General features: G+C 46.8%; 1 protein-coding gene across 1 annotated transcript; it reads left to right on the forward strand.

Moving 5' to 3' along the window:
• Positions 1-15417: 15417 nt before the first annotated feature.
• On the forward strand, positions 15418-16495 carry LOC121877184 (ankyrin repeat, bromo and BTB domain-containing protein DDB_G0293800-like; the record flags this gene model as incomplete). The annotated part of the gene is made up of 3 exons (XM_042382795.1): positions 15418-15489; positions 16012-16140; positions 16451-16495. Coding segments are annotated over 3 exons (246 nt in total), but the record flags the coding sequence as incomplete, so codon positions are not given.
• Between the last annotated feature and the right edge of the window lie 7865 nt (positions 16496-24360).

Here is a 24360-nt window from a genome sequence, read left to right on the forward strand (position 1 = left end):
GACAGATAAAGGCAGAGATACAGACAGACAGACAGATAAAGAAGCAGAAATACAGACAGACAGACAGATAAAAGAAGCAGAGATACAGACAGACAGACAGACAGACAGAGACAGACAGACAGACAGACAGACAGATAAAGAAACAGACAGACAGACAGATAAAGAAGCAGAAATACAGACAGACAGACAGACAGACAGACAGACAGACAGACAGACAGACAGACAGATAAAGAAACAGACAGACAGACAGATAGACAGACAGATAAAGAAACAGACAGACAGACAGACAGACAGACAGATAAAGAAACAGACAGACAGACAGACAGACAGATAAAGAAACAGACAGACAGACAGACAGACAGACAGACAGATAAAGAAACAGACAGACAGACAGACAGACAGACAGATAAAGAAACAGACAGACAGACAGACAGACAGATAAGGAAACAGACACACAGACAGACAGACAGATAGATAAAGAAACGGAATGATAGTCAGACAGACAAAGTAAGGTAAGGTTGGGTTGGGTTAAATTTAAGTTAAGTTAAGTTAAGTTGCTAAGTTTAGTTAAGTTAAGTTAAGTTAAGTTAGGTTAAGTTGTTATGTTTAATCATCAGATGAAACAAACTGGGGTGCCTAATCTTCAGGTCATTCTACAGGAAATGTCAATGAACAAACTCGTACTTCCCTGGAGTCGACACTCACAAGCTGGACAAACCCTTGAGACCGTGGCAGTTTATGACCTCGGCTGAGATCCGCCAGTCACAATGGTAGGTCAAGAGAGGTCATTTGTCCAGCGGGTCACTAAGCCGTCCTCTGTTGATCTCTGAACTCTGGCAGTTGTTCTTGTGGGATGAGAGTATCACCTGGTGTGTGTGTGTGTGTGTGTGTGTGTGTGTGTGTGTGTGTGTGTGTGTGTGTGTGTTTATTTAATATCTTCTAACCTAACCTAACCTAATCTTATTCAGCATGGTACACATGGAAACGTGAATATATATAAAAAAAAAATAATAATAATAATAATAATAATAATAATAATAATAATAATAATAATATAATAATAATAATAATAATAATATATAATTATAATGATAATCATCCATATATATATAAAAACAAAGAAGAATGTCTGTGTGTTTTGTGTGTGTGTGTGTGTGTGTGTGTGTGTGTGTGTGTGTGTGTGTTTATTTAATATCTTCTAACCCCAACTCTAACTTAATTTTATTCAGCATGGTACACATGGAAACGTGACATATATACACACACACACACACACACACACACACATAATAATAATAATAATAATAATAATAATAATAATAATACTACAATAATAATAATACTAATAATATTACAATTATAATGATAATCATTCATATATATATAAAAACAAAGAAGAATGTCTGTGGTAAGTTTAGTAATGAGAATCTCGGAACCATTTTTACTTTGATCTTGTAGATGATGGTGGTGTTATATGTAGTGATGATGGGTGGTGTTATATGTAGTGATGATGGATGGTGTTATATGTAGTGATAATGGGTGAAAAGGCGCGTAGTGATGATAGGTGGAAGTTATATGTAGCAGATGATGGGTGGTGTTATGGCGGTGATGCTGATGGATGGTGTTATATGTAGGTGATGATGGTGGTGTTATATAGGGTGATGATGGATGGTGTTATATGTAGTGATGATGGGTGGTGTTATATGTAGTGATGATGGTGGTGTTATGTAGTGATGATGGTGGTGTTATATGAAGTGATGATGGGTGGTGTTATATGTAGTGATGATGGGTGGTGTTATATGTAGTGATGATGGGTGGTACATATGTCAGATGATGGGTGGTGCTATATGTAGTGATGATGGACGGTGTTATATGTAGTGATGATGGGTGGTGTTATATGTAGTGATGATGGATGGTGTTATATGTAGCGATGATGGTGGTGCGTTATATGTAGTGATGATGGGTGGTGTTATATGTAGTGATGATGGTGGTGTTATAGGTAGTGATGATGGGTGTGTGCTAGGGTAGTGATGATGGGTGGTGTTGATAGAAGATGATGGGTGGTGTTATATGTAGTGATGATGGGTGGTGTTATATGTAGTGATGATGGGTGGTGTTATATGTAGTGATGATGGATGGTGTTATATGTAGTGATGATGGGTGGTGTTATATGTAGTGATGATGGATGGTGTTATATGTAGTGATGATGGGTGGTGTTATATGTAGTGATGATGGGTAGTGTTATATGTAGTGATGATGGATGATGTTATACGAAAAGATGATGGATTGGTGTTATATGTAGTGATGATGGATGGTGTTTATATGTGATGATGGGTGGTGTTATATGTAGCATGATGGGTGGTTATGGGTGTGGTGATGATGGTGGTGTTATATAGTGATGATAGGTGGCGTTATATGTAGCATGATGGGTGGTGTTATATGGTGATGATGGTGGTGAGTATGGTGTGATGATGGTGGTGTTATATGTGGTGATGATGGGTGGTGTTATATGTAGTGATGATGGTGGTGTTATATGGTGATGATGGGTGGTGTTATATGGTGATGATGGATGGTGTTATATGTAGTGATGATGGATGATGTTATTATATGTGGTGATGATGATGATGTTATATGTAGTGATGATGGATGGTGTTATATGTAGTGATGATGGGTGGCGGTTATATGCAGATGATGACGGTGTTTACATGTAGTGATGATGGATGGTGCTATGTGAAAGTGACGATGGATTGATGTTATATGTAGTGATGATGGATGGTGTTATATGTACTGATGATGGAGGGTGTTATATGTAGTGATGATGGGTGTGTTATGTAGTGATGATGGGTGGTGTTATATATAGTGATGATAGATGGTGTTATATGTAGTGATGAGGGTGGTGTTATAGGTAGTGATGATGGGTGGTGTTATATGTAGTGATGATGGGTGGTGTGTTATGTAGTGATGATGGGCGGTGTTATATGTAGTGATGATGGATGATGTTATTATATGTAGTGATGATGGGTGGTGCTATATGTAGTGATGATGGATGGTGTTATATGTAGTGATGATGGTGGTGTTATATGTAGTGATGATGGTGGTGTTATATGCAGTGATGAGATGGATGGTGTTATATGTAGTGATGATGGGTGGTGTTATATGCGTAGTGATGATGGATGATGCTATATGTAGTGATGATGGTGGTGTTATATGTAGTGATGATGTGGTGTGTTATGTAGTGATGATAGGCGGTGTTATATGTAGTGATGATGTGAAGAGTATGTAGTGATGATGGTAAAGCTATATGTAGTGATGATGGTGTGTTATATGTAGTGATGATGGATGGTGATATATGTAGTGATGATGGTGGTGTTATATGTAGTGATGATGGATGGTGATATATGTAGTGATGATGGGTGGTGTTATATGTAGTGGATGATGGATGGTGTTATATGGTGATGATGGGTGGCGTTATATGGTGATGATGTGTTATATGTAGTGATGATGTGGTGGTGTTGCGTAGTGATGATGGGTGGTGCCGCGTAGTGATGATGGGTGGTGGGGTTATATGCAGTGATGATGGGTGTTATGTAGTGATGATGGATGGTGTTATATGGTGATGATGGATGGTGTTATATGTAGTGATGATGGATGGTGTTATATGGGTGATGATGGTGGTGTTGCGCGTAGTGATGATGATGGTGTTAGGCGTATGTACATGATGGGTGGTGTTATATGTAGTGATGATGGATGGTGTTATATGTAGTGATGATGGACAGGCAGGCGTGGTGATGATGGATGAAAGAGTATGTAGTGATGATGGGATGGTGTTATATGTAGTGATGATGGGTGGTGTTATACGTAGTGATGATGGATGGTATATGTAGTGATGATGGATGGTGTTATATGTAGTGATGATGGATGGTGTTATATGTAGTGATGATGGATGGTGCTATATGTAGTGATGATGGATGGTGTTATATGTAGTGATGATGGGTGGTGTTATATGTGAGTGATGATGGATGGTGTTATATGTAGTGATGATGGATGGTGTTATATGTAGTGATGATGGATGGTGCTGGGCGTAGATGATGGATGGTGTTATATGGTGAGTGATGGTGGTGTTATATGTAGTGATGATGGATGGTGTTATATGTAGTGATGATGGATGGTGTTATATGTAGTGATGATGGATGTGTGTTATATGTAGTGATGATGGATGGTGTTATATGGTGATGATGGATGGTGTTATATGGTGATGATGGATGGTGTTATATGTAGTGATGATGGATGGTGTTATATGTAGTGATGATGGATGGTGTTATATGTAGTGATGATGGATGGTGTTATATATGAGTGATGATGGTGGTGTTATATGTAGTGATGATGGATGGTGTTAATGTAGTGATGATGGATGGTGTTATATGTAGTGATGATGGATGGTGTTATATGTAGTGATGATGGATGGTGTTATATGAGTGATGATGGATGGTGTTATATGTATGATGATGGATGGTGTATGTAGTGATGATGGGTGGTGTTATATGTAGTGATGTGGATGGTATGGTGATGATGGATGGTAATATGTGTAGTGATGATGGATGGTGTTATATGTAGTGATGATGGATGTTATAGTGATGATGGGTGGTGTTATATGGTGATGATGAATGGTGTTATATGTAGTGATGATGGATGGTGTTATATGTAGTGATGATGGATGGTGTTATATGTAGTGATGATGGATGGTGTTATATGGTGATGATGGATGGTGTTATATGTAGTGATGATGGATGGTGTTATATGTAGTGATGATGGATGGTGTTATATGTAGTGATGATGATGGTGTTATATGTAGTGATGATGGGTGGTGTTATATGTAGTGATGATGGATGGTGTTATATGGTGATGATGGATGGTGTTATATGTAGTGATGATGGGTGGTGTTATATGTAGTGATGATGGATGGTGTTATATGTAGATGATGGATGGTGTTATATGTAGTGATGATGGATGGTGTTATATGTAGTGATGATGGATGGTGTTATATGTAGTGATGATCTATATATATATAAAACAAAGAAGTCTGTCTGTCTGTCTGTTCACCCTTCTTTGGGATCAACTGCCGGTCCTTGCTTGCTGGCGAGGCGAGCATGCTTACCACGCACCCCAGGTCGCCAATAAGAGCTACACCATTTGACAGCTGAAAGAGAAACTTCGACCGAACATGATTGACAACTGAGCAGAGTTTCCTGATCCAGAAGAAGATCCAGTTTCTATGAGATCATCAAGAAGCAAATGATTCATGGGCCATGTGAACCATTCAACAGACATCTCCATGCATGAAAGATGGACGTTCAAAAACTCCCCAAAGGCCTGAGAAAGGATACTCAGAGTGGAGAAGATGGCTATCCTCAGTACAGGAGAAGAGCGCCAGGCGATGGTGGTTTTACAGCAGTGTTACGGCGTAGAACAGACAGTGAAATAACAGCAGACAACAAATGGGTGGTCCCCTATAATCCTCTTTTAAGTAAAGCATTCAATGCGCATCAATGTGGAGTTCTGCAATTCAGTCAAGTCCATCAAGTATGTCTGCAAATACGTCAACAAAGGCTCTGACCAAGCGATCTTTGCATTGGAAAAGGATGGAAGTCATGATGAGGTGACACAGTTTTAGCAAGGCCGTTTATATATGCAGCAATGAAGCCCTGAAATTTATAATTTTCTATAATAATAATAATAATAATAATAATAATAATAATAATAATAATAATAATAACCACTATTGTTATTATGGTCAATTATTCTAGTCATTTTAACACTATAATAAACATACAAGTATTATACCTGTAATTACTATGATATTACCTGTACCGTGTGAGCTGACCATGGAGTACCTCCATGGAACTAGACTACCGAGTTTGAGGTCAAGTTCCCACAGGTATTATTGACCTCCAGTTAGGGGTCAGCTTGAGGTGACCCGGATTAATACCAAGGCTGACCTGAGATGACCCAGCGCGTGTACTGCCAGACACCATCAGTGTTGCCAGTAAGTCAAGAAATAATACTTTACAAAAATATTAATGTATTTTTCTCTCATTTCGAAAAAAAATACTTATATAATTATTTTGTCTGTGAACACATATATAGTAGTATTGTATTAGACATTATCAGTATACCTGGTAATGACTTGAGACTTGAGGGTTACCTGTGGCAGCGCTGTGTTTACCTGAGACAGCTCCTCCAACAATAGGCTAGAGGAGGACTAGAACCTAGTGAGTGTATAGCATTATATACCCCCAACACAAAGAACGGTCTATCACCACCAGTCAGGAGGGAGGAGGGAGGGTGAGGAAGGAGGTAAGGAAAAGAGGAGAAAAAGGAAGAGAGGGAAGGAGAATAAGAGGAAGGAAGGGTGAGGAAGGAAGAAGGGCAAGGAGAAAAAGAGGAAGAGAGGAAGGAAGGAGGTTGAAGAAGGAGGGAGGAAGGCAGGGAGAGGAGGAAGGGGGTGTGAGGGAGGGTAATTGGTTTCCGTTTTGTGGGAAGGTTAAGGACTGATCTGGGGTCTCTAGTTGGGGCAATAAACTAGGCTGGGGTCTCTGGTGGGAACAACTAAAACACGGTCTCTAGTTGGGGCAACAAACTAGGCTGGGTCTCTAGTTGGGGCAAAAAACCAGGCTGGGGTCTCTAGTTGGGGCAATAAACCAGGCTGAGTCTCTAGTTGGGGCAATAAACTAGGCTGGGGTCTCCTAGTTGCGGGCGATAAACTATGTGTATGTCATCTAGAGACTCTATAATGACGAAATGCTTGACTCCACCCCCAATAGCTGATGACTAATGCTGACTACCATAACCGACGACTACTACTGTACTCTCTCAGTCAACAACCCGGATAGAATACAGTAGTTTAAACCTGACTACAGATAAATGCCTGACAATATATATATATATATATATATATATATATATATATATATATATATATATATATATATATATATATATTATTATATATATATATATATATATATATATATATATATATATATATTACTAAATTACTGAATCCTCCTGTCTCTCTCATTTCACCAACTTTATGTCCCATAGGCTGCCCACAGTTAGGCCGCCCCACGTTATGGCCGCCCCAGTTATGTGCGTCCACAGGGAAGGCCCCAGACTATGGCCCGCCTGATTATGTGCGTCCACAGATATGGCCGCCCACAGTTAAGGCCACCCACAGTTATGGCCGTCCACAGGTAGGCCCCACAGTTAAGGCCTCCCACAATTATGGCTGTCCACAGGAAAGGCCACCCACAGTTATGGCTGTCACAAATGAGCCGCCCACAGTTAAGCTGCCTCACAATTATGGCCGTCCGATAGGGCCGCCCACCTGGTTTTTGTGATCCTGAGAGATATATTAAACACCTCATAGTAATGGTGGGGGAGGTGGATGTGAGGGGAGGTGAATGGTGAGGGGAATAATGGTGGGGAATTGAATGGTGAATGGGGGGAGGTGAATGGTGAGGGAAGTGAATGGTGAGAAAGTGAGTGAATGTGAGTGAAGGTGAGGTGAATGGTGAGGGAGGTGAATGGGAAGTGAATGGTGAGGTGAATGGTGAAGTGAATGGTGAGGGAGGTGAATAGTGAGGTGAATGGTGAGGTGAATGGTGAGGTGAATGGTGAGGTGAATGTGAGAAGTGAATGGTGAGGTGAATGGTGAGGGAGGTGAATGGTGAGGTGAATGGTGAGGGAGGTGAATGGTGAGGTGAATGGTGAAGTGAATGGTGAGGTGAATAGTGAGGTGAATGGTGAGGTGAATGGTGAGGTGAATGGTGAGGTGATTGGTGAGGTGAATAGTGAGAAGGTGAGAGTGAATGGTGAGGTGAATGGTGAGGCGGTGAATGGTGAGGAGAATGGTGACAGGGATGGAATGGTGGGGGAGGTGAATGGTGAGGGAGGAGGTGAATGGTGAGTGGAATGGTGAGTGGGAGGTGAATGGTGAGGAGGTGAATGGTAGGGAGGTGAATGGTGAGGTGAATGGTGAGGTGAATGGTGAGGTCTGTCTCACATTTCTTTCCTCCTCCTACCTCCTCCTCCCCATACCTCCTCACTCCTACCTCCTCCTCCCATACCTCCTCCCCTTCCCTCCTCCCCTCCCCTCCTCCCCTCCCCCTCCACCTCCTCCCCTCCCCTCCTCCCCTCCCCCTCCCCCTCCATACCCACCTCCCCTCCCCATACCCTCTCCCTCCCTTCCCCCTCTCCCCCTCTCCCTCTCCCCTCCCCATACCTCCTCCCCACTCACCCCCTCCCTTACCTCCTCCCCCTCCCCCATACCTCCTCCCCTCCCCATACCTCTTCCCCATACCACCTCCCCCCCCACCTCTCCCCCCCTCTCTCCCCACCCCATACCTCCTCCCCTCCCCCACCTCCTCCCTCCCCATCTCTCCCCCCCTTCACCTCCTCCCCTCCCCATGCCTCCTCCCCACTCTCCACCCCTCTCCCTCCCTCCTCTCCCCACTCCCCCCTCCTCCCCTACTCCCTCCTCCCCACTCCCCTCTCCCTCCTCCCCACTCCCCATCTCCTCCCCTCCTCCTCTCCCCTTCCCTTCCCCTCCTCCCTCCCCCTCCTCCTCCCCACTCCCATACCTCCTCCCTCCCCATACCTCCTCCCCTCTTCCCCTCCTCCCCCTCTCCCCATACCTCCTCCCCTCCCTCCCTCCCCACCTCTCCCCTCCCCATCCTCCTCCCCCTCCCACATCTCCCTCCCTCCTCCCCTCTCCCCTTCCTCCCCTCCCCCCTCCCTCCCCATCACCTCCTCCCCTCCCCACCTCCTCCCCTCCCTACCTCCTCCCCTCCCCCTTCCTCCCCACTCCCCACCTCTCCCTCCCCATACCTCTCCCACTCCCCCTACCCTCCCCCACTCCCCATACCCCCTCCCCACTCCCCACCTCCTCCCCTCCCCCATACCTCCTCCCCTCTCCCATACCTCTCCCCTCCCCCTCCCCCTCCCCTCACCCCCCACTCCCCTCCTCCCCTCCCCATACCTCCTCCCCTCCCCCCCCACCTCCTCCCCTCCCCTCCTCCTCCCCTCCCCTACCTCCTCCCCCTCCCCTCCCACCTCCTCCCCCACTCCCCATACCTCCTCCCCCTCCCCTCCTCCCCTCCCACCCTCCTCCCCACTCCCCCTCTCCCCACTCCCCTCCTCCCCCTCCCCTCCTCCCCACTCCCCTCTCCCACTCCCCTTCCCTCCCCCATTTTTAGCTTCTTATATGAGGTCAGACTTAGCACACAATTTCACACCTGTTACACCATACATCACCCCAAGACACATGTACACCTTCCCCTGCTACACCATACATGACCCCAAGACACATGTACACATGCACCTGCTACACACCCCAAGACATGTACACACCCCCCCTACACACACCATACACAGACCCCAAGACACATGTACACACCTTCACACACCTGCTACCACACCATGACCCCCAAGACACATGTACACCTTCACACACCTGCTACCACCATGCATGACCCCAGAACACATGCACACCTTCACCTGCCACCATGCATCACCCCCAAGACATGTACACCTTCACACTGTCAGGATACACAACCCAACCTAACCACCTAGCACTTCTTAACCTAACCTAGCCTAACCTACTCCTAACCTAACCTTACCTTCTTTAACCCTTCACTATTTATCTTGTAGACCCCACGCTTTGGTTGGTAGAGTCACTCACCCTTAAGAGTCCCTGGTTTGAGGTCTGGGCTCCAAGTCGACCCAAGTGGCACCTCAATATACAGCTGGTGAAATAATGGCAGTCCGTATAAGTGTCTGCCAGGCTGTGTATGTGTTTGTGTGTGTCTGTGTGTGTGTGTCTGTGCATGTGTGTACCTCTTCCCTCACCACCTCTCTCCTCCCCTTCCTCCTCCCTCCCTCGCTCCTTCCCTCCCTCTCTCCTTCCTCCCCTCCGAGCCTTTTCCCTCACCACCACCATCTCCTCCTCCCTCCTCCCTCTCCTCCTCCTCCTCCTCGCTCGCTCCACCTCCCTCCCCACTCCTTATCCCTCACCTACCCTAGCCTCTCTCAGTACTCCTCCTCCTCCTCTATCCTCCCTCCTCCTCATCCTCCCTCCTCTTTCGCTCCTTCCCTCCTCCCTCCTCTCCTCCCTCCCTCCCTCTATCCCTCCCTCCTCCCTCCTCGCTCCTTCCCTCCCTCTCCTTTCATTCCGTACCCCTCCTCCCTCTTTCGCTCCTTCTCCTCTCTCCATCCCTCCTCCCTCCCCCCTCCCCTCTATCCCTCCCTCCCTCCCTCTCCTCCCTCTGTCCTTCCCTCCTCCTCCGCTCATTCCATTCCCTCCCAGCCTCTTCCCCTCACCCACCACCATCTCTCTCATTCCTCCTCCTCCTCCTCCTCCCCTCCCTCCCTCCCTCCCCTCCCCTCTCCTCCCCTCCCTCCCTCCCCTCCCTCCCCCTCCCCTCCCCTCAGCTCATTCCGTACCTCCCCAGCCTCTTCCCTCACCATCTCTCCATTCCTCCCCTCCTCCCTCCTCCCTCTCCTCCTCCCCTCCCTCTCTCCCTCCCCCCCTCCCCTCCTGCCTCCTCCCTCCCTCCCCTCCCTCCCTCCCTCTATCCCCTCCCTCCCCTCTCCCTCCCTCCCTCCCCTCCTCCCCTCCACCCCTCCCATCTTCCAGGAAGTTAAGACAGTCACTGAGAGTCACGGAAATCTCTCTGAATCTTTCCTTATTCCTTATTTATTGTGTTGTCTGGCTGTGTGCGTGTGTGTGTGTGTGTGCGTGTATGTGTGTGTGTGTGTGTGTGTGTGTGTGTGTGTGTGTGTGTGTGTGTGTGTGTGTGTGTGTGTGTTCCAATGGGATATTCTCGACACTGTTCTGACAAAACTTTCCAAGACTCAGCCAGATCGAAATATACACCAGGACTCGCTTGATAAAAAGGCCCTGCAATCAATGTACTTGTCAATGATAAACGTGCTGCTTTATCTGACTGGCAGAACAACCCTCAGTCGGACCAAAGCATACCTTCTCAAGAAAAAGCTTCAGCTAGCGGAAATTTCGCAATCTAAGAACGACGGTTTATAAATACAGCATGTGAAACACCAAAAATTTGAAGATCAACACAAGATCATGAATTTGTCAATTCCACCAAAAACATTTTATGGGCCAATCACTGTTGGTGTTGTCCCCTTCGCTCATCCGACGTTAACTCCATAATTAAGGACGCTGAACTTCAGCGCTGGAAAAGCACTACCATTCAATGCTCAACGGAAACACCGAATGTGGATGTCCTGACTACCATGGTCCCTCAGCATCAAAGCTGTCATCAATATCCTCCATCCCTGGATAGTAGCTACTGCCATCATACAGATGAAAAATAACAAAGCCTCAGGAGGCTGTTGGAATTCCAGCCAGTGTTAAAACAGGAGGACACTCTACTAACCAGCCGTCCCTCTCTCTGGAAATATATGGAAAAGGAAGATATCCCAAGCTCTTAAGATGCTTCCATCATAATATTTATATGAACAAGGAGACGGTCAGACTTTGGCAACTACTGCGGATTTGCTGTTGTCCGTAGCTGGCAAGATTATGCCTGAGTCCTCCCAAGCAGATTCTTCTTGAGGCGGAAAACTTCCTCCCAGAATCTCATTGTGGCCTTTAGACCATCATGTGGCATCACTGACATGATCTTTGCTGCCCGTCAGATACAGGAAGAGAACAGCGTACCGGTACATGGCTTTCATCGACCTAACCAAGGCCTTCGACTCGGTCAACAGGAAGCCCTCTGGTGGATCTCAGCCGTTTTGGCTGCCCCCAAAATTCATCGCCATTAGAAGCAAATCCCCACAAAGGCATGAAAGTGTCCTGCACAATGGCATCCAGTCTGAATTTATCCCGCCCAACGGGGTAAACAAGGTGTACACTGGCACCAACTCTTTCCATTTTCCTTGCTCTTCCCCATCATGTCAGTGCCATTTAGCTGGCGGGTGGACATCGAGTACAGGATGAAGGGTCTTTTCAACATAAGACGACTCCAGTTAAGAATAAAGGTGTCGGCAGCCTCCACTACTGAAGTTCTGTAGCATGCAGACGACCTCACCCTTGTTGCTCACACTGAACGCGACCTACAGGAGATCCTGAACACCTACGCAGACATGCACACTTCGGCCTTGAGGTGAATGTACAGGTTCAGATTCTCTTCAACTTGCCCTGGTTCAGACACACCTCCATCATCCATTCAGCTTAACGGTACGTTACTTCCACTTTCGCTATCTCGGTTCCCATCTGTCCACCACTGTGACATTCATAAAGAGATTCAGCACTGATCAGATGTGCATCTCAACTTTGGCAGACCCGAAACCGTGGTCTCCCCACCCTGCTATATGGCAGCGAGACATGAGTCACATACAGGAGGCACCTCCAAGGCACTTGAAAACTTTCACCAACGTAGTCTACGTTCCATCCTCCGAGTCCACAGGGAAGACAAGAGAACAAATGCCAGAATTCATGCTGACACCAACTGTAGGACCTTCTAAGCTACCATTATCCATGAACAACTACGTTGGACTGGCGATGTTACCCACTTGGACGACAGTAGACTGCCAATGTAACGCTGGTGGGCAACTGATTACTCTCACCAAAGCGTTTGGAGGAGCACCACACGAGAAAGTGTCAATACTTTCGAGTTAGCCCGACTCCAAACAGAGGCAGAAAAGCGCCAACGCCAGAAAGACGCTGCTGCCGCCCCTCCTGCACTTGATGTAGCCTTCCACATGTGCAACATTGAGAAACTCTGCCGGTCCCGTATCAGCCTCTTTAGTCACCCCAGAAATCACGAATGAAGGTGACATCCCTAATAACTCATATAATTGTATCATAGCTGGATGATCATCATACTCATTCGAGTGACAGCAATAGTAGTAGTAATGTGCATGTGTGTGTGTGTGTGTGTGTGTGTGTGTGTGTTGTGGGGTATTGTTTGTATGTGTGTGTATGTGTATGTGTGTGTATGTGTATGTGTGTGTGTGTGTGTTTGTGTGTGTGTGTGTGTGTTTGTGTGTGTGTTCGTATTATGAGGGAGTGTTTGTGTGTGTGTCTAGTACGGTGACCAAAACTGAAGTCAAGATATAGTTTTAGGATAACCTCGTTGGTCTTGTAAAATACTGTGTATATTGTCAATGGGCCCAACCCAACGCTCTGACTTACCTACCTTTGACGTCACGTAAACAAACCCCGACATCATGAAACAAACTCGACGTCACTGAAAAAACTATGACGCTAAACAAACTATGACGTCACTGTAAACAAACTATGACGTCACTGGAAACAAACCCGACGTCACTAGAATAAAACTATGACGTCACTGTAAACAAACTATGACGTCACTGTAAACAAACTATGACGTCACTAAACAAACTATGACGTCACTGTAAACACGAGGGGCACCAGAGACAGACTAAATAAAAAATAATAATTCTCCTTTGTTTTGTTTATTTTTTACCGCCACAAAAATACAAATAATAAAAATAAAAAGATAAACATGGGAAAAACATTGAGAAGAAAAGACGGGGAAACATACGTCTGGGTTTGTATGTTTTTGTTTGTGTTTTTGTTTTTTTTCTCTTTATATTTGTGTTTTACATGTGTTTTAGTTGTTCTGCCTGACGAGTGCTGTCATTGTTGCTTTCTCCATTGTTTAATTTTTTCATTATTTCTTTGTTTTATCTTTGTTTTGTTTAGTCTTATTTCATCACACACACACACACACACACTGGCGTACAAGTACACACACACGCAACACACACACACAACCACACACACGCAGATGTTGCGCCTTGATTACAGGTAAATATCGAAGCATGAAGCAACACTGCCAGCATTTGTCGAACCCAATAACCTCCCAACCTAACCCAACCCAACCCCAACCCAACCCAACCCACCCAACCCCAACCCAACCCAACCCAACCCAACCCAACTCAACCTAACCCAACCTAACCTAACCTAACCTAACCCAACCTAACCCAACCCAACCTAACCCAACCTAACCTAACCTAACCCAACCTAACCTAACCTAACCTAACCCATCCTAACCTAGCCTAACCTAACCTAACCCAACCTAAAGAAATTATGAACTGAAAAAGTTAATGAGAGAAAGACAGGAAAAGGGAAGAAGAAATGAGAGAAGAAGAAAGGAGAGAAAGGGAGGAGGGAAGGAGAGAGGAAGGAGGAAAATATGGAAAGATGTTATGAAGTTAAAATAGGTGTGTGTGTGTGTGTGTGTGTGTGTGTGTGTGTGTGTGTGTGTATGTGTGTGTGTGTGTGTGTGTGTGTGTGTGTGTGTGTGTGTGTGTGTGTGTGTGTGTGTGTGTGTGTGTGTGTGTGTGTGTGTGTGTGTGTGTGTGTGTGTGTGTGTGTGTGTGTGTGTGTGTGTGTGTGTGTGTGTGTGTGTGTGTGTGTGTGTTAAGACTAACTGGTCCCCAACTAACACAGGTAACATCCAAGCGCCTTAACAGGAGGCTTGGCCCTAGCCTCAATTAAGCCTCACCTGTGCCCTTATTATATCTCGTAACCTCACCCAACCTCTCACTCAACCTCCTCACCAACTCTCACTCAACCTCCTCACCAACCTCACATTCAACCTCCTCACTCAACCTCTCACTCAACCTCCACTCAACTCACATCCAACCTCCTCACTCCAACCTCTCACCTCAACCTCACCAACCTCACATTCAACCTCACAATCAACCTCTCACCCAACCTCTCACTCAACCTCCCCTCAACCTCTCACCCAACCTCTCACCAACCTCACACTAACCTCACAATCAACTCCCCTCACCAACCTCCTCACTCAACCCCACCAACCTCACACTCAACCCACTAATCAACCCCCACTCAACCTCACCAACCTCACACTCAACCTCACAATCAACCCTCACACTCAACCTCACAATCAACCTCCCACCAACCTCACAATCAACCTCACACTCAACCTCACAATCAACCTCACCCAACCTCACAATCAACCTCTCACCAACCTCACATTCAACCTCACATCAACCTCCACTCAACCTCTCACTCAACCTCCCACTCAACCACACTCAACCTCACACCAACCTCTACCAACCTCTCATACCCAACCTCACATTAACCTCTCACTAACCTCTCACTAACCTCACACTCAACTCACAATCAACCTCTCACTAACCTCACTCAACCTCTCACTCACCACTCAACCTCACAATCAACCTCTCACTCAACCTCTCACTCAACCTCACAATCAACCCCACTCAACCTTCACTCTCAACCTCTCACCTCAACCTCACACTCAATCTTCACACCAATCTTCACCAACCTCCTCACTCATCCTCTCACCAACCTCTCACTCAACCTCACAATCAACCCCACACTCAACTCACAATCAACCTCCTCACTCAACCTCACAATCAACCTCACACTCAACCTCACAATCAACCCCCCACTCAACCTCACAATCAACCCTCACACTCAACCTCACAATCAAACCTCCTCACTCAACCTCACAATCCTCTCACTCAACCTCACCAACCTCACATTAACCCTCTCACCAACCTCACAATCAACCTCACACTTCACCTCACCTCACTAACCTCACACTAACCTCACAACTCAACCTCACACTCAACCTCACACCAACCTCACAATCAACTCAACCAACTCACACCAACCTCACACTCACCACACCTAACCTCCACTAACCTCAATCAACCTTCAATCAACCTCTCCACTCAACCTCACAATCAACCTCACAATCAACCTCTCACTCAACCTCACAATCAACCTCACAATCAACCCTCACTCAACCTCTACCCAACCTCTCAATCACCACAATTAACCTCTCACTCAACCTCATAATCAACCTCACACTAACCTCACAATCAACCTCTCACCAACCTCTCACTCAACCTCACACTCAACCTCACACTCAACCTCACACCCAAACCTGACTCTCAAACTCATACACAACCTCACAACCTCACAATCAACCTCAATCAACCTCTCACTCAACCTCTCACTCAACCTCACAATCAACCTCCACTCAACCTCTCACCAACCTCACAATCAACCTCTCCAATCAACTCACACTCAACCTCTCACTCAACCTCACACCAACCTCACAATCAACTCACACCAACTCACACTCAACCTCACACTCAACCTCACACCAACCTCACACTCCACCTCTCAATCAACCTCACACTCAACTCTACTCAACTCACACTCCAACTCACACTCAACCTCACACTCCAACTCACACTCAACCTGACACTCAAACTCATACACTTATTCATAGCCACCCAACACACCCCTGAGAGACAGAGATAAACAGAGAGAGAGAGAGAGAGAGAGAGAGAGAGAGAGAGAGAGAGAGAGAGAGAGAGAGAGAGAGAGATAAACAGAGAGAGAGAGAGAGAGAGAGAGAGAGAGATAAACAGAGAGAGAGAGAGAGAGAGAGAGAGAGAGAGAGAGAGAGAGAGAGAGAGAGAGAGAGAGAGAGATAAACAGAGAGAGAGAGAGAGAGAGAGAGAGAGAGAGAGAGAGATAAACAGAGAGAGAGAGAGAGAGAAGAGAGAGAGAGGAGAGAGAGAGAGAGAGAGAGAGACAGAGAGAGAGAGAAAAGAGAGAGAGATAAACAGAGAGAGAGAGAGAGAGAGAGAGAGAGAGAGAGAGAGACAGAGAGAGAGAGAGAGAGAGAGAGAGAGAGAGAGGGAGAGAGAGACAGAGATAAACAGAGAGAGAGAGGAGAGAGAGAGGTTTGATAATCTCCCCACTGTCATCTTTTTCCTGGGTGAGTCACGAGTGAGGGAGGAGGAGAGGGAGGAGAGATGAAGGGAGAGAGGGGAGGAGGATTAAGGGAGGAGGGGGTGATAAAGGAGAGGAAGGGGAAGTGATAAGGAGAGAGGGGGAGGTGGGTAAGAGGAAAGGGTGGGGGTGGTAGAGGAAGAGGGGTGGGGGTGGGTAGAGGAAGAGGGGGTGGGGGGGTGGTAGAGGAAGAGGGGGTGGGGAAGATGCTGGGTCACGTCCGTTCTCACGTGTTAAAAAATGCTAATATTTTCCCCGATTCGGTGAGGGGAGAGGAGAGGGGTGAGGGGAGAGGAGAGGGAGGAGAGGGATGAAGGAGAGGGAGGAGGAGAGGGGGAGGAGAAGGGGGAGAGGGGTGGGGAGGGGAGACAGAGGAGAGGGGGGAGGGGAAATAAAGGGAGGAGAGGGGTGGGAGGGGGAGAGGGAGGAAAGGGGTGGGGAGAGGGGTGAGGAGAGGGAGGAGAGGGGTGGGAGGGGAGAGGAGAGGGAGGAGAGGGGTGGGAGTGGGGAGACAGAGAGGTGTGGGAGGGGGGAGAGGGAGGAAAGGGTGGGGAGGAGGGTGGAGGGGAGAGGGAGGAGAGGGGTGGGAGGGGGAGGCGAGGAGTGGGGTGGGGAGAAGAGAGGGGGAAGGCTGGAGGGGAGACGGAGGAGAGAGGTGGAGGGGGAGAGAGAGGGAGGAGACGGGTGGGAGGGGAGAGGGAGGGAGAGAGGGGGAGGGGAAAAGGAGGAGAAAGGGAAGGGATGGGAAGAGGGAGGGAGGAGGGGTAGGGAGGGGGAGAGGAGAGGGATGAGAGGGGTGGAGGGGGAGAGGAGAAGGAGGAGGAGGGGTGGAGGAGAGGGGGGGATGAGAGGGGTGGAGGGGGAGAGGAGAGGGAGAGAGGAGGGTGGAGGAGGGTGGGAGGGGAGTGGGATGAGAGGTGGGAGGTGAGAGGAGGATTTTGACGTGTTAGATAAATATTAATCACCAACTTATTTATTGTTGTGTAACATTATATTCCCCAACACCCCCCTCCACCTCCCTTCTCCCCTCCCTCACTCCTTCCACCTCTCTCCCCACACCTCCTTGTTCTCATGACCCAACTTTTCTGAGTTGTGGCGTCTGATGACTGTTTGTGTGTTTTTAATAAAGTATTTTTGCATGACGTCTGAATGTTTGTTGCATGACGTTTGAGTGTTTGTTGCATGACGTCTGAGTGTTTGTTGCATGACGTCTGAGTGTTTGTTGTGATGACGTCTGAGTGTTTGTTGCATGACGTCTGAGTGTTTGTTGCATGACGTCTGAGTGTTTGTTGCACGACGTCTGAGGTTTGTTGCATACGTTTTAGTGTTTGTTGCATGACGTCTGAGTGTTTGTTGCATGACGTTTGAGTGTTTGTTGCATGACGTCTGAGTGTTTGTTGCATGATGTCTGAGTGTTGTTGCTGACGTCTGAGTGTTTGTTGCATGACGTCTGAGTGTTTGGTTGCATGACGTTTGAGTGTTTGTGAGTATAGGCAGTATAGAGTAGGTCCCAGAAAATGTGTGTAGAGAGAGAGAGAGAGAGAGAGAGAGAGAGAGAGAGAGAGAGAGAGAGAGAGAGAGAGAGTCGTCACAGTATGATGGATGTAACAAAATGGAAATACCACATAACTTTTGTGTGGTAATCCTCCCTCAGCTTTCTCCTTTCAGTTCTGCCCCCTAAATAAAGCCTGACGTCAGTTTTCCAGGTACCTGTGTCAGACCTGTGGCCAGCTCTCCAGGTGCGTGTGTCAGCCCTGGTGTCAGTTCTCAAGGAGTGTGTCAACCCAGGTGTCAGTTCTCAAGGAGGTGTGTCAAACCCTGGTGTCAGCTCTCCAGGTGCGTGTGTCAACCCTTGTGTCAGCTCTCCAGGTGTGTGTGTCAACCTTGTGTCAGCTCTCCAGGTGTGTGTCAGCCCTTGTGTCAGCTCTCCAGGTGTGTGTGTCAACACCTGTGTCAGCTCTCAAGGTGTGTGTGTCAACCCTGGTGTCAGCTCCAGGTGCGTGTGTCAACCCCTGTGTCAGCCTCCAGGTGTGTGTGTCAGCCCTGTGTCTCCGGTGGTGTGTCAACCCTTGTGTCAGCTCTCAAGGTGTGTGTGTGTCAACCCTGGTGTCAGCTCTCCAGGTGTGTGTGTCAACCTGGTGTCTCCAGGTTGTGTCAACCTTGTGTCCCAGGGTGTGTGCCCCTGGTGTCGCTCAAGGTGTTGTGCCGTTCTCAAGGCGTGTGTGTCAAACCCTGGTGTCAGCCTGCTGTGTGTGTGTGTCAACCCCTGGTGTCAGCTCTCAAGGTGTGTGTGTCAACCCTGGTGTCAGCTCTCCAGGTGTGTGTGTCAACCCTTGTGTCAGCTCTCCAGGTGCGTGTGTCAACCCTGGTGTCAGCTCTCCAGGTGTGTGTGTCAACCCTTGTGTCAGCTCTCCAGGTGTGTGTGTCAGCCCCTGTGCCAGCTCTCCGTGTATCAGCCGTGACGTCACAAAACCAAGGTCTCAAGGCTTGTGACAGCTGTTGCATCATCCTGGTAATGGCACCGGACTACTCTTGGTGCCGTACAGCTGACTGGTGCCGTACAGCTGACTGGTGACATACAGCTGACTGGTGCCGTACAGCTGACTGGTGCCGTACAGCTGACTGGTGCCATACAGCTGGCTGATGACATACAGCTGACTGGTGCCGTACAGCTGACTGGTGCCGTACAGCTGACTGGTGACATACAGCTGACTGGTGCTGTACAGCTGACTGGTGCTGTACAGCTGACTGTTATACAGCCGACTTGGTGCCGCACATATAACTGGTGCTGTACATCCGACTGCGCCATACAGTTAACTGGTGCCGTAGAGCCAACTGCGCCATACAGCTGACTGGTGCCATACAGCCGACCAGCGCCAAACAGCTGACTGGTGCCGTACAGCTGACTGGTGCCGTACAGCTGACTGGTGCCGTACAGCTGACTGGTGCCATACAGCTGACTGGTGCCGTACAGCTGACTGGTGACATACAGCTGACTGGTGCTGTACAGCTGACTGGTGCTATACATCTGACTGGTGCCATACAGCTGACTAGTGCCAAACAACTGACTGGTGCCGTAGAGCTAACTGGTGTTGTACAGCTGACTAGTGGAATATACCGCTGTACTGTGCCGTACAGTTAACTGGTGCCGTAGAGCTAACCGGTGCCATACAGCTGATTGATGTCTCTACAGCTGACTGGTACCGTACATCTGACTGGTGTCATACAACTGACTTGTGCATACAGCTGACTGGTGTCATACAGCTGACTGGTGTCATACAGCTGACTGGTACCGTACATCTGACTGGTGTCATACAGCTGACTGGTGTCATACAGCTGACTGGTGTCATACAGCTGACTTGTGCATACAGCTGACTGGTGCCATACAGCTGACTGGTGTCATACAGCTGACTGGTGTCGTATAGCTGACTGGTGTCATACAGCTGACTTGTGCCGTACAGCTGACTGGTGCCAAACAGCTGACTAGTGCCATAAAGCTGACTGGTGACATACAGATATCTGGTGTCGTACAGCTGACTGGTGCTGTACAGCTGACCTGTGCCGTAGAAATAACTGGTGTCGTACAGCTGTCTGGTGCTGTACAGCTGACCTGTGCCGTAGAAATAACTGGTGTCGTACAGCTGTCTGGTGCTGTACAGCTGAATGGTGCTATACAGCTGACTGGTGCCATAGAGCTAACTAGTGTTGTACAACTGACTGGTGGAATATACCGCTGATTGGTGCCATACAGCTGACTGGCGACACACACACACACACACACACACACACACACACACACACACACATCAGTACAACCCCCAAATCTCCCAGCTATCATCTCCACCTCCTCCGTCGCCTGAGCTGACCTATGCCTACCCTGCCTGGTCTTCCTCCTCAACTGCTACACAACGGGGACTCCTGGAAGGAGTGCAGAGGAGGCGAGCAAGATTATTCTCTTCCTCTTCTACTCCACTTATCAAGAAGCGCTCAACACACTGACCCTCTCGGCTCTCTCTGATCATCACGATGATCAGTTTAGGAAGAAGCTACTGCACCAGCCTCGACACGGGCTCCTATTTCCACCCGAGATCCCTCGTCTGCGAATTGCTGTTGGACACCACAACCGCATCCAGCCCATACTAGCAAGTACTGATCGCTATAAGAACAGCCCAGTCCCAACCATTGTAAAAATTATCAACAACTCGTAATCAACCAGTGTGTTCACTCCCAGCCATCTTACTTTTGCACTGTTACTATGTTGAAATGCCCTGCAGTATGACCTTCTCCCCACCTAGTTATTATATATCTTATTTGTATCACTTATGTTACTTGTATATTATTGGTCAACCAAGTGACCCATTCCCCAATTATGTAACTGTATATTTTCAGCTTAATGGCTGCCATATTCTTTCAATAAACCGTTTAATAATAATAATAATAATAATAATGATGATGATGATGATGATGATATTATTATTATTATTAAAGTTATTATTATTATTATTATTATTATTGTTATTATTATTATTATTATTACATTTTCTCCCCCAGGCCCCGATGTGGGTTAGTGACCTGTGCCTGGGTGGGTTAATACCAGTAAAAAAAAAAAAAAAAGAGAATGGTATACCACTACTTACAGACACTAGACCTGTCACTGTCTGTCTGTCTGTATGTTGTGGTATGCTCTGACCAGCACGAAAGCACCAGCGCATACTTAGCATACTCCCGGCATACTTCTACACCTAGCACCCAGACGAGCATATTCCTTGCACAGAGAGACATTCTTAACATAGTTCTACTCCAAGTGAATATATCAGGTCAGACTAATATATCCTACATAATGAAGGACAAGTCAGCATACCTTAAGAGCACAGTATACCTTTAAGGCCGTTAATATACCTTTAAATAAGTTTCTATCCAAGGTCTCAGTGCATATCTTGGTATACTCCTGGTATATCCCGGTATACCTCTGGTATACTCCTGGTAAACTCCTGGTATACTCCTGGTATACTCATGGTATACTCCTGGTATACCAGGAGTATTCCTATGTATACTCTTGGTATACTCCTGGTATATTCCTGGTATACTCCTGGTATACTCCTGGTATACTCATGGTATACTCCTGGTATACTCCTGGTATACGCCTGGTATACTCCTGGTATACTCATGGTATACTCCTGGTATACGCCTGGTATACTCATGGTATACTCCTGGTATACTCCTCCTGGTATACTCATGGTATACTCATGGTATATTCCTGGTATACTCCTGGTATACTCCTGGGTATACACATGGTATACCCGGTATACTCCTGGTATATCCTGCTCTACTCCCGGTATATTCCTGGTATACTCATGGTATATTCCTGGTATATTCCTGGTATACTCTTGGTATATCCCGGTATACTCCTGGTATATCCTGCTCTACTCCCGGTATATTCCTGGTATACTCATGGTATACTCCTGGCTTATCCCGGTATACTCCTGGTATATCCTGCTCTACTCATGGTATATTCCTGGTATACTCATGGTATACTCCTGGTACATCCCGGTATACTCCTGGTATATCCTGCTCTACTCATGGTATATTCCTGGTATACTCCTGGTATACTCCTGGTATACTCATGGTATATTCCTGGTATACTCATGGTATACTCCTGGTATACTCTTCCTGGTATACTCATGGTACATGCCTCCTCTTGGTATACTCCTGGTATACTCCTGGTATACGCCTGGTATACTCATGGTATACTCCTGGTATACTCCTCCTGGTATACTCATGGTATATTCCTGGTATACTCCTGGTATACTCCTGGTATATTCCTGGTATACTCATGGTATATGCCTCCTCTTGGTATACTCCTGGCATATCTGCCATCCTAGGTATATCCAACATACTCCTAGCATAGCCCATACTGGATACACCATCATACTATACTCACACACGTTCTCCGACATACCTCCCCACCCACACTGGGCTCATCCGGGACGCTGAGTATATCCGGCGACATACCACAACCTAACGGAGGAGCATAACCCGTAAATATGATGTTTTCTAATACACAGGTGAGTAGGAGTTATATCCCCACCTGTAAACAGTAAAAATAGACCTTAATAACACAGGTAATTAAGGCTTATATTGGCTAATCCCCGTAAAAAAAATTAGTGGTTTATAATGGAAAATTTACCTTATGCTCAGGTGAATTAAAGGTCATGTTTGTTAACTCACAACACGTGATTATGTATCTTTACTTAGTCATTAATTACCTTTGCTAGTTATTGATAATTAATATAATTAGTAAGAAAATTTACGTCAGATATAATAAAAAAAATTAATCAGCAAATATTAATAAGAAATAAGAAAATTTATACCAAGAAAATTACCTTCAGAGAATTGACGATAATTACCGGATTAATAATAATATTAAGAAAGTAATTATGGAGATAAATGGATCAGTTAATATTGAAGGATAAAAAGAATAAGAATTATTTATCAGAGAATAATTATTAGTAGTATTTGTCGATAATAAGTAAACAATTAAGTTTTCCTAGTAAAAAAATAGGTAGAAAGTAAACAACGCACACACACACACACACACACACACACACACACACACACACACACACACACACACCACACACACACACACATACACACACACACACACACACACAGCACATACACACACACACACACACACACACACACACACACACACACACACACACACACACACACACACACACCACACACACACACACACACACACACCACACAGTGCCCACACACACACACACACACACACACACACACACACACACACCACACACACACACACACACACACACACACACACACACACACACAAACACATCACACATACACACACACACACACACACACACACACACACACACACACACACACACCACACACACACACACTCACACACACACACACACACACACACACTCACCACACACACACACACACACACACACACACACACACACACACACACACACACACACACTACTTTGCTGTCACTCGAAATCGAGTATGACGATCATCCAGCTATGATACAATGATATGAGTTATACGGGATGTCACCTAGGTTGGTGAGCTCTGAGGTGACTAGAGAGACCGATACGGGACCGGCAGGGCGGTCCACAAATGTTGCACGTGTGGAGGGCTACATCTAGTGCAGGAGGGGCGACGGTAGCGTCTTTCCGGCGTTGGCGCTTGTCTGCCTCGGTATAGAGTCGGGTATAACTCGAAAGTATTGACACCTTCTCGTGTGGTGTTCCTCCAAGCGTTACGGTGTGGAGTAATCGTCTCCCAGGTGAGGGGGTCGATTTGGCACTTTTTCAGGTTTGTCTTAAGACTATCCTTATACCTTTACAGTTGTCCACCAGTGTTACGTTAACTATTCGTTAGGTGACTGTAGAGTAGCTACTTTGGCAGTCTACTGTCGTCCATGTGGGCAGCAATACGTAACCGGAACAGAT

This window comes from Homarus americanus, unplaced genomic scaffold (assembly GCF_018991925.1).
Source record: "Homarus americanus isolate GMGI-L3 unplaced genomic scaffold, GMGI_Hamer_2.0 scaffold46486, whole genome shotgun sequence".
Taxonomy (NCBI): Eukaryota; Metazoa; Arthropoda; class Malacostraca; order Decapoda; family Nephropidae; genus Homarus; species Homarus americanus.